Consider the following 12,122-nt stretch of genomic DNA (forward strand, 5'->3'; position numbering starts at 1 on the left):
ATTACTTCTGCAATTATATAAAATTACTCTTGAACACATGCTTTTGTTGCCTCTTTGTAAACATACCTGTATCAAGGAGAAAAATTTAGACTTATTCCATTGACCTTAATGCTGAATTCAGAGCTATAGACTTGTGTTGTTGATGATAGTGGTGTTTCTGTAACTGATAAGCATTTTTCAAAGTGAAAGCTGACCCATAATTCCTCCTCTTTACCCTTCTTTATCTCCTTAGCTTATTCAAAGTTCTATTTGGTATCAGCTCAAACAAAAGTCATAAGGAAGCAGTAAGTGACTGCTATTAAAGATCCCTTTACATATCTTTGAGATGTTATAAAGGTGATTGATTATAGGGTTATTACAAACTTTAAAAAAAAGAAATCCAAAATAACAAGAGGCATAATTTGAATTTTAACAAGGACTTGCTTCAAGACTTTCAAATGTGAGAAGACAAGGGCAAAAAGTGAAAGTGCATGAAAACAGAGGCTATTAAAATGCAAGAGTTAAATAGGGATTTTTCTTGAATGCCACAAGAGAAAGACGGAAGACCATTTATGAAGGCACACAAAGCAGACAGGGTGATTTGGAGACTTCTTGGGAGGGAGCCATTTGTCTTATCAACCCTTTTAAGTTCACTATTGTGGTTTTGTTGTTATTTGTATTTGCTTTGCTCTGTATCATTGATTGCTACTATGGATTGAAACAAGGGACTTGCAAATGCTAGGCAAGGGTTATATCCCTGAGTTTTTATCCCTAGACCCCAATTTCATGCTTATATCAAATATCCTATAGCACAAATAAATTAAATTCTTGCATTCTGGTCTTCCTCACATTCTAACTTCCAACCAGTTCCCAGACTCAGAGCTCATGTCTCACTGATTCACTTAGTAAATTTTGATTGAGTGCTTACTATATGCCAGGCACTCTACTGGGACCTGTTGCTCAGTACACCTTCTCTGATTTGGCTTTCTGCTTCTTTCTTCAATTGTAGCTAAGAAAATGTCTTCCCTTCTGGCTATGCAAACCTAAGTAAAAGAGTCACCTGCTCCATCCAAGTTCTGGGACTCCAGAGGTAGTATCTCAACCAGTTTTGCCCTAGGATACTGACTAGGACAAAATAGTTTTAAAAGGAGTGAAGGGTAAGAAAATTTATCCAGGAAGCAATTTCATTCAGGAATAAGGAACAGCTGTTTCATCAACTATGGTATCTTAGAAAGGCTGTCCCAAAAAGTGGTGATTTATTTGATACTAATTTGTCAATATGAAAAGTGAATTGTATACATGCACATTTGTTACCAAGAGAACTCTAGAGAGCCAAGAAACAGGCATAACAGTAATATTCTTGTAGTCCAATCAAGTTGGATCAGAAAGTTGCTGCCACTGCTGCTGTCAATAGGTTATAAATGATGCCAATCATTTGATCCATTCTTATGTCTCTTGGAAAATATTTAAAATCCCAGAAAAGAACATCTGGTTGACAGACTTAACATCCCATACCCTGGCTGTACAGAGGTTGAAAAAGGAAAACTTCTGGTCCCCGTTGACTCCATAATGGGAGGCAGGCCATGAAATAATCATGTCAAAACTATGATCATTAAGTTTATAGCAACTTTATTGAGACATAGGATACTAAGATATTTGATTAAATATCATTCTAGCCAGCTGCAGTTGGCTTACACCTGTAATTCTAGCTACTCAGGAGGCAGAGATCAGGAGGATTGCAGTTCGAAGCCAACCCAGGCAAATAGTTCAAGAGACCCTATCTCAAAAAACCTTTCACAAAAATAGGATTGGTGGAGTGGCTCAAAGTGAAAGCCCTGAGTTCAAGCCCCAGTACTGCAAAAAAGAATCATTCTGATTATATCTGTACGAGTGTTTCTGGATATGATTAACATTTAACTCAGTAGATCAAGTAAAGCCTCAATGTGTATGAGTCTCATCAACCAGTTGGAGGCTTAACTAAAGCAAAAGAAGAGGTAAGGGAGAATTTGCTCCCTCTATCTCTTTTCCAGCTGGGATATCAATCTTCTCCTTTACTTGGACTGGAATTTACATCACTGGTTTTCCTGGTTCTCAGGCCTCCAGATTTGGACTGAATCAGACCTATATCATCAACTTTATTTTCCTGGGTGTCCAATTTGCAGATGGTACACTCTAGACTTATTATTACAATCATGTGAGCCAATTCCTTATAGTCTATCTGTCTCTCTCTCTCTCTCTCTCTCTCTCTCTCTGTGTGTGTGTGTGTGTGTGTGTGTGTGTATGTATGTATGTATGTCTATGTGTGCTTTGCCTTCCCAAAGAATAGGACTGCAGTTCCAATGTTAGCATTGTGATGCTGAATAAGAGTCAGAAGTAGATTCTTATTTTCTATATATGCCCAACATGGCAGACATGAGAGAACATGTCTGAGAACATAGGTCATCAAATCAAACAAGCCAGAGGCTAGGAAATAGGGAACCCACATAAGGTTACTTAAGTAGAACCAGTTTTGGTTTCGGTGGTAGCCACCTCAAATATTACACAGGAAAAAAGAAAAAGAAAAAACCAGAATGGGTAGTCCTGAGTATGAGGTGGGATAGAGACTACAAAATATAAGACCTGAGTTTTTGGACTTTGTTAACCTGTGTTTATGCATTTTGGATCAAATAAGTTTATTCCCAAATTATTCTTCTACACATCTGAGAAAGGCCAAAGCTTTCCAAAAGACTATAAAGTATTAAAGGGTCAGTGAACACTTTTGAGGGCCAGCATGATGGGGCTGCAGTAGTAAATGAAGGAAAAAACATCTAGAGGTATGATAAATTCAGACTGTCATTGTCAAGGTTGCTAAATTAACTACTCCTTTTAGAAATTCTCCTTCTAAGGCTAAACATTGAGAGTTCTGGATTTTTTAAATCAGCAAATATTAATTGTACAAAGAAGTTTCATCATGATATTTCCATATATGTATATAATGTACTTTGATCAAATTCACAACCTCTATTATTATTTCTCCCTCCCTGTCCCCCTCCCTTTTTAAAAATATTTTTAACCACTTTCATGGATTTGGTTTCATTGAATGAGGTATCTTCCCTGTTTAGGGTATTCTAGACTTGAAGACCCATTGTGGGACTCTGGTCCTCTTCTCATTCCTTCCCACTGAATGGGAAGACGAGTCCCCAGTATGTTCTTGGGCAAACTATCTCCTTTGCTCACACAGAAGTTTTTCCAAGGCAGAGATCATGGGATTTGCTTTTATATTATACCCCCATCCCATCAACTTCCACCTCAATGACCACATGTGGAGCACAAGAGAAGTTTGTAACTTATGACAGACACTCTGAAGCAGAAATATCCACTGAATAAGCTACATCACCACTCTGACCCTTCTCCAACCAGATACACTCAGAAGAACCTATATGTGCTTTGAACGAGTATTTTTTATTTAGTATATGTGTATGTGAATACATATATATCCTAATCTATTCCTACTTCCAATATCCCCACCCCCACTCTATCCCCTAACTTGTGATTCCTCTCCTCCCCAATCCAAAATCCACAATCAAACATTAAATTAGGGTACAGAGGAATAGGGACATTAGTAGAGAACATTTAAAGCAACCATAACAAGTAAATAAGTAACACACACATCCTTGCTGGGAGCCCCAAATAATGTCCATTCTCTTGTTGTAACACGGTGAGACTTCTCTCATTCTCCTTTGTCAAGATGTCCCATTATAATTCATCAGTATCTCCACAGGGAGCTTTATTTCCTCTGCCATTTAAGCCCAGCAACTGCAGCTTGCATATAGAGAATTTGGCAGTCTTATAGCCTTTTTCCCTGGGAGTCTTCTATTCTACCCAGTCCACATCACCACAAGGTTTGAACCAAGTAGCTAGTGTGTGATGTGCTTATGCACATATGTCTAGGCTATTTTCCAAAATTCCACAGAGTTCGTGAGCAAGGACAGAGCAGTGGTAAAAGCTGAAAGTCATTAGGGTATCAAGTACAAGTACAGTTCCATCACATGGTGGGGAAGCAGGGGACACTGTTCAGGCAGGAGTTGAGTTAGGAAATAAATTTAACTACCTTATAAAATCTAAGGGGTAATTTATTTTCTTTATTTTTGTTTTTTTTCAGTTAAATTTATTCTATTAAGGATTTTTTTACACTAGACTTTCTTATCCAGACCCCTCAACAGTCTTCAGTTTTTCAATATGGGATAAAATATTAACAAACCCTTATTGGAAAACACCAAAAGATCTCACTTTGGGAAATAGAGTCATCACCACATATAGCTTATTTCTATTACCATTTCAAGGGAAAGGAATTTGAAATAGACACATAAAAGCCCGTGAAAAAGTGTTATCAGAATAAGCGACTTCATTCTCACTCTCATACTATCCATACTGGGTCCATCTTCTGTCCTTCCTCCTGTGGCCCAGAGGACAATATAGTGTCCATCAATGAAACTTTGCCTTACAGTCTAGATATGTTGACAGTCTTCAGCAATGACAGTAGTATGTGGATGATCCAAATGTATAACTATAATTCTGGGTAGAACTTACTATCAGCATTAAGACATGTCCCCCTCCTGGTGCAAAACTACCTATTAATTTGGCTCATGGAAAAACAAATATATCCAACCTCAGAAAATCTGAGTGTATGCATTTTTCGCATATGTGCATGTTTGCATATGTCCGGATATGTGTGTGAGTGCCTATGTATGTTCAAACATGGTGCTGTATACAGATATGTGTGTTCATGTGTATATGTGTGTTTGTATATATGTGTGTGCACGTGTGTCTGTGGGATTATGTTTGATAACATAAAAAGATACTTTATAGGAAAGGAGGTAATTTTCAGTGAAGATAGCTTTCAGCTCAAAACACCTAGGAAAGAATTTACATACCATATACACAGATGACCAACACAAGGTTGATTAGCAGCATCTCAAATATCTATGTCAGTGGATGAATTCCTCCACTCCAACTTGTCACGTTAAGGTTGGACAATGGACCAGCTACATGTAGATTTACTCTCATCAAAGCATTTCTCCAAATGTCCTACTCTGGATCAAGATACAGTTTCTTGGCATTTGACATGTGTTGGTTACGTGCATTTGGATTTGTAAAAAGAAGAGGATCTGGCAACTTCTCCAGTCTGCCATTGCTGTTCCTCTCACTTTGTTCAAATATCCATTGAAAAATGATGTCTTTTTAATAAGAAGGGGACACTTTAACACACAGTCAGCAAGGAGTACACCATAAGCTGCTTCTCCAGAAGCAAAAATGGGTTTTGTAGGAATATTTATACAACATACATTTGCTGGGTCCTCCAGTTAGCTGATAACCCTTGTTCAGGAAAACGCTGGCTAGGGTGAGTGGTGCAGTCTTTGTAAATGGACATGCATGGGGTTTTGAAACCATGTGACCATAGTTCTTTAGCACCATGCTCAAACCCACAGAGCTAAATGGCCACACATGGGTTAGTGCCTAGGACCTAGAGCTCATTAGCACCATGTTCCAACCAAATGAGCCCCCCAGTCAGAAACTACTTACAATGGTAGCACCCTCAGACTTGGCTGGGTGCTGAATTCAGATTAGTTGCTGCTGAAAAAAACACTAACCAACACCCCACGTGATGCTCAATTCTTAAAACATCCCATACATCACCAAAGCTTTTGGGCAGACAAAGTTCTGTGAGTGTGGAGTTTCCAGCCAAGTCAGCAGCAAATGTTGAAGCTGGATTATCTATCAAGCATGGAACGTTTGAGATTCCCATCTTTACTGAGTGTGAAAAAAGGTCTGATTCCTTGTAGAGAGTAGGAATAGGAGTAGGGAGAGGTTTTCCTGGGAATGAGAGAATAGGTGAAAATACAATAGCACAATAATCACTTAAATTACAATGATAGCCCTTTTATCCAAATTTCTCCTAAGTCTAAGCAGGAGAAGGAGGATATCAGAGCAAGGTACGATTTCTCCAAGAAGCACTGGGTACCCAGAGGCAATTCCACTCTGCCTTCTTCTAATGGAGAGGCATAACCTTAATAGCCCATTGTCCTGGGATGTATCTATCCTACCAAAAGGTGAAGGAAATGAAAGAAATATCTCTGTCCTTAGGAGAATGAGAAAAATTGACATAGGAGGGAGGAAAAGATACCAGCAGAGTTCATCAATCACAAACACTACTAATCTCAAAAGCAGCTGAAGCCAAAAGGAGACTATAGGTGGATTTTCAGATTACAATGGTTAGTCTTGTACTTGAGTGATGAAAATTCAGTGATATTTTTAGTTGGGGTGTTGAGAATGGGAAGGATAGAGAAGACACAGAATTAATACATGAAAGTGAAAATGGAAAGAAACACAGTTTAAACTACAATTAGCTCGTTCCTCACAGTTTCTTCTTGATCTAAAAGAGATAATGCTGTAGCAAGTGTGGAAATTTACCAGTGATATTTGAGGTTTGAATTAAAAAAACCCACTCTGTCCTGTCACCAACTTGGATCAGAGTAAACAGAAACTAAACTCCATCTGCATCATGCTTCCAGAGACTAGCTCACTCCTCTACAGAGGATATCAGAGTAGACACCGAATAATATATCATTGTTAAGAAGATAACGATTAAGATGAGGAGAAAAAAGATGGGGAATAGGAAAAAAGGCAGAGAGAACAAATGAATGAGTGAGATATATGGTGGTTCACATGGCCCCCACCCCTCAAGTACTGACTCCTTTCCTACATACACACACACAAACACACACATACACACACACACACACACACACACACATGAAAAATTAATGAATCCTAGTAATTTGGTCCCATCCTATCTCAGGAATTTTGAGGATGGATAACCTATCGCGGTCTGGGCAGCTTAAACTCTAGACACTGATGGATAGAGAAAGGAAATTTCCACCGCTGAGGAGGGAGGAGAACTGGGTAGCTCATCAAAATCTTTGAATCGTGGGAATTTGGGCACTCCAGGATTGGGATCCACCCAGGCAGGGCGTTGTGTGGGTGATACAGAACTCAGCAGGCAGTGCTCCCCTCTCAGGCGGCTGATCCCATCTATCAGCATTTTCTGGATTTCCATGATAACCTTCTGAACTTCAATTCGGAAGCTATCACTGAGCCAGCAATAGATGTAAGGGTTGTAGCAGGAGCTGCTGATTGCCAGCCAGTGGAGGAAAAAGTAGAGACCATTATGGCTTGAGATGGATTCGCTAGAGAGCAGCATCAGGTAGAGGTTGAGGGGGAGCCAGCTGATTGTGTAAACAAGCACCACTGTCATCAGCATCTTCAAGGTCTGCTTCTTCTTCCCTCGCTGGCAGATATAAGTGTGGATGTTGATGTCATCAATAGCATTATGGATCCACAGCTTCTTGGCCACATGACCATAAACAACCACTAGCACCATCAATGGCAAGATGAAGAAGAGCAAAAAGGTACTCAGGTCAAGGTATTTCCACGTGGATTCTGAAGTATATGGGAAACTGGGGAGGCAGGCAGTTTCCTCAGTTATGTTTCTAAGGTTACAAGACAGAAAAAGAAAAACATCAACTTCATTTTCCTTTTCCTTAAGGTCCTTAGCAAACGTTATATGACAGGCCTTAAGGGAGAAATATATTTACTGTTTGTGTCCATATTCAGCCTAAAGCCTAGAGTTATAAAGTAGGGAGATCTGGGATTCACCTGATCCAGACTTCTCGTGTGTCATATAGGAAAATCATGGCCAAAACCAAGAAAAGATATGTCTAACAACCTACAGCCATGCAAGTTATTGGGAACTCTTATGACAATCACAGTTTAAAAAAATGTATTTTTGTACCCATGCTTCGAAATGTACCATTCAAGTCTCTACTTGGTAAATTATTCCATGGCATTCAAACTCATGGGTTGCTAGAAACTCAACAGTGACCATCCTGTGCTTCTCTTACCCAATCTCCACTTGGTAAAGCTTCTGGTAAATGGCATGTGGCAGAGCAGCACAGGTGCTCACAATCCAGATGATGATGATGCAAACATTGCCTTGCATGGGAGTAATCCGGGACTTCAGGGGATATAGCATGACCTGAAACAAAAAGGACCCCAGCCCAATTCAACAAGTCAAATTAGGATTACTTATTAACCCTTCATCTGCTTACATTCTGGTGCAAAAATGCAATGACTTGGTAAGTGGGAGAGAAATTGTGATTTGGGTTCTGCTTGATGAAAGAGCAACACTGGCTAATGCTGAGAAAAAGTAATGAGTTCCATGGAGAAGAGGAATGGAAATTCAAAACCGTGACTTATTTTTATTTTATCATTTATGGAAAGATAAGTACTCCACATACTTCTTCATGCCCTTTCCCTTTTTCTTTTCCTTTCATCCCCTCCGACCTTGATCCTTCCATAGTCACTCCTTCCTTTTTCCTTCCCCTCATGTCTCCTTCCATCTCCCCCCATCTCCTATCACCTTGATCCTCTCTTGGTGCCTCCCATCTGGCTCTAGCCACAAATCCTCACTCCCTCTCTTTGTTTCCTTCCACTTTGCCCATTTTCTAGCTCCCTCCTAAATGATTAACCATTTAACCTCTCCCAGGTTCTCATTCCCTTCCCCACTTCCTCAGCATTGTCTTCAAGTCTCTTCACCCCCTCCCACTTCAATACCTCAACCCTCCCTCACAGACTTCACCCCCCCACCTACCAGACTCAACAAACCACCAGACCTGAAGCCACGCCCACCTCTGACTTACACCTTCCCTCTTCCCTTAGCTGGTCCTGCAATGCAGCAAATAAGAAATGTTTTCCAAAAGTAAAAGAGAACACTCTGTCATTTGTCCATTGCCACATCTCTATTTCCATAGCACCACATCAAAGATGGCAGCATTTTTATTATGCAAAATTTATTTCACCATCTTGCAATCCCCCAAATTAGACATACAAATTCACATATATTGTCTCAAGAAACTCAAAGAATTTTCTAGATTATTTGTGATCTTACCTGTCTCTATCTACCTAAGAGAAGAATTTATCCCTTTATAAGACCTGAAAAGCACATACCCGATGTCGATCCAGGGAAATAGCAGCCATGGTCATCACAGTTACATAGGCACAAGAGTACTGGGCAAAGCGACTGAAGTGGCATGTCATCTTCCCAAACACCAAGGAATTACACAGATAGCGAACCTGTGAAAGAAAAGGTTCTGTAAGGCACAGGGACTCAGCCCTGGGTCTATCCTCTCACAAGCCCAAAAACACAAGTAAAAGCCTCCTTGCTTCTCCAAGCTGCTGGCATTATTGCCTCATGAAGCAAAGAAATATTTCCACACTATGGTTTCAGGCTCTTCCCATCTGGTCCCACAGAACACACAACAGCCCAGCAAGAAGACATTGGGTAGGGGAGGATACACCAAACCACAAAAGCTGTTAACCACTTTCAAGTCCAAGCAGTGCATATGGAAGGTAATGGAGGGTGGGGAAACAGAAGCTGAATCTTTGAAAAACTCAGATTCACATGTCAACCCAAGACTCATTTGCAACAGGTCTCCACTGCCTCCCTGGGGAGCCTAAGTTTCTTTCAGCCTCTGCCAATGAGGCAGATTAACCCAGAAACAACAATCCTGTTTGTCTTAGTTTATTGCCTCCCAACACCAAAACTCAAAATTTCCAAACCTCTTTGAATGTCTCTCAGCCATTCCTGTCTCTATACAAACATTCTCCAAACCAACCCTTTCCAGCGCTCCCTCCCTCCACTCAAACTGCTCTCTGTTGCAAGTGCAAAGTTGTATTTTAGTTTTTTTCCCAGCTCCTCTATGCCCTCCTCAGCACACAGCTTACCATAGTGAAGGGAGAGCTGAGAAGAGCCAGCATCATGTTGGTGACGGAAATGTTGACGACGAAGAGGCCAGTTGCGGTGTGCACCCTCTTGTACTTCATAATTACATGGTTTAAGACCCAGTTGCCTAGGATGGCAGCAAAGACCACTATGGTGTAACCTATCACTAGCCAAAACTGCACCCCCTCGTCTTGGGACACCACTTCCGAACCTAGGGGACTCGAAGTGTCCGCCAGGTCACCCATGTTTGGCATGTGGTCTGGTATCATGGAGAGCACACCTTTGCTGCAGGCGCGGCCGACCGCAGACTCGGCATTGGACATGGCCTGCAGCACCTGGGAGGTGGTGGAGGTTATCAGGTCATCAAAGCCTCTGGGCACGCTCAGAGCTTCCGGAGTCAACTCGTCCGCATAGCTCATGGTGCCAGGGTTCGGGAAAGCCCCTTGGGGCGATTCTGTGGTCTGGGCGTCCAGCTTGATGCCTTTGGAGGACCGTGAGGTCCTTAAGCTAATGGGTCAGGGAGCGCCCTGGAAGGAGAGCTGAGCAAGCTCTGCTCCGTGCGTTGGAGCTCTGAGCTGAGGTGATGTTCTCCAAGGTGTCTGAGGTGGGGAGGGAGAAGAATCGGCTGGAACCAGCAAGAAGGACTGAACCGGCTCCAAGTGGACAAGTGCGCAGAGCTGAGCTGGGTAGCTGAGCGCGGGGCGGGCGAACACTGCTGGCTCCAAACGCTCACAGCTTGGAGAATGCAGGCAGCGCCCTTTCCAAACTGGGGACAGCGTCAGGCACCACCCAGCACCACTCCTTCTTAGCGCAGTCTGGTGTCGTTCTGACTCAATTTCTGTTGTCTTCAATCAGTCTGTAAGTCTGTCTGTCCAAGGCCGGCCGGCGCTGGAGGCAGAGCAGAAGCAGGCGCTGCCACTAGCGCTCTGAGCCGGTGCAGACTGCGCCTTCTGCAGCCGAGCTTTATAGAAAGTTGAGGGGCTCGCGCGGGAGCCAATGGGGAGCCGCGACTGAACCTCCGCCCTGTCCATCGGGCTGGGGCGCCAGAGGTGCTGGCAAAGTCTTTACAGCTGTCTAGTGCCCCCTTCCTTCCGCCTCTCTTCCTCGACTCTCCCTCTTCCTTCCTGCTGCAGTTGGAAGCCTGTTCTTAAAGGTTCTTCTTTTGGCAAACATCCCCCACCTCCCCGCGCACCGCCGCCAAATCTGCCTTTACCATTTCCCTTTCCTTTACTCCCCGTTTCTTTTCTGCACCAGCGTCCAAGGCACCGGTAAGGAGCTGTGGTTCAGGGAACTGAAAAGGGGCTACGGAGACTGCAGTTGTAACTGACTGGACAAACTGATCTATGGTCTGACAGATAAGCTGGGTGCCTGGCTGGGTACCAGCAACTAAAGTGCACAGGAGTAGTAGCAGTGTTTCCCATATGGGGAGGATCTGACATGAAAGGCAGGACCAAAGTTGCTAAGATATGACATTGGCCTCCACCAACCAATTAATTATAACTTTCATCCTCTTCAGCTTTTTTGAGCCAGAGTTTCTGCATCATCAAAAGGGATTTGGGAACATCTAGCTGCCGCACAAGTAAGACTTCTATATGACACTGAAAATACTGGATTCAGCAAAGAGAGATATGATGCACATTGCATCACACTAACATTTTCAAACTTTTTAAACTTGGAATGCATTTTTACTAATATATATTAGTTGTGTGAAATAATGGGCTTCATTATGACATTTTCATACATGAAAATTCATCATATTCTTTCCCCCACCTTGCTGGTACTCTTCCTCTTCTGAAGTAGTCCCCCTTTTGCTTTCATGCCCATTTTCCTCTAAATGATACATATGAGAGAAAAAATGTGACACTTTTCTTTCTGACTCTAGCTTATTTCACTTTGATACCACTGCTATGTCCCTTTTTCGGCATTCTATGTCCAGATGCACATGTGAGCTCTTCTTGACCCACAACTCCTTGAAGTCCATGAGCTACCTGAGACCTTGCAAGGTATGTTCAGGCAGTCAGAACACAGAGGGAGGCCTGGGGTTAGTGAGAGACCATCCACATACTAATCCATCAGTGGAAGAGGAGAACAGGGATTGGGAGAAGGAAAACTCAGCCTAGTCTCTCTACTTGAGCAGCTTACAGCTTTACTAAAGAGAAGCATCCACACCCAGGAAATAGTTAATTCCATGCAGGCCTAAGATGTGCAGACAGTCAGTGCTATGGGAGTAAATGGTGCAGGATGAGGGCAGAGAATGCTTTGCAGAATAGCAAGTATTTGAGCTGAATACCCGCAAGGACACAAATGGACAGAAAGGAGTGAG

General features: G+C 42.3%; 1 protein-coding gene across 1 annotated transcript; it reads right to left on the reverse strand.

Annotated features, from left to right (window-relative positions):
* Positions 1-3,409: 3,409 nt before the first annotated feature.
* Positions 3,410-10,876, reverse strand: LOC109675844 (G-protein coupled receptor 83-like). The gene is made up of 4 exons (XM_020152440.2): positions 9,802-10,876; positions 9,025-9,150; positions 7,920-8,053; positions 3,410-7,508 (listed from the first exon to the last, which is right to left on the reverse strand). Exons 1-4 carry the CDS (start codon positions 10,216-10,218, stop codon positions 6,857-6,859), a joined length of 1,329 nt encoding a protein of 442 aa, XP_020008029.1. The 5' UTR covers positions 10,219-10,876; the 3' UTR covers positions 3,410-6,856.
* Positions 10,877-12,122: the final 1,246 nt, after the last annotated feature.

This window comes from Castor canadensis, chromosome X, assembly GCF_047511655.1.
Source record: "Castor canadensis chromosome X, mCasCan1.hap1v2, whole genome shotgun sequence".
Taxonomy (NCBI): Eukaryota; Metazoa; Chordata; class Mammalia; order Rodentia; family Castoridae; genus Castor; species Castor canadensis.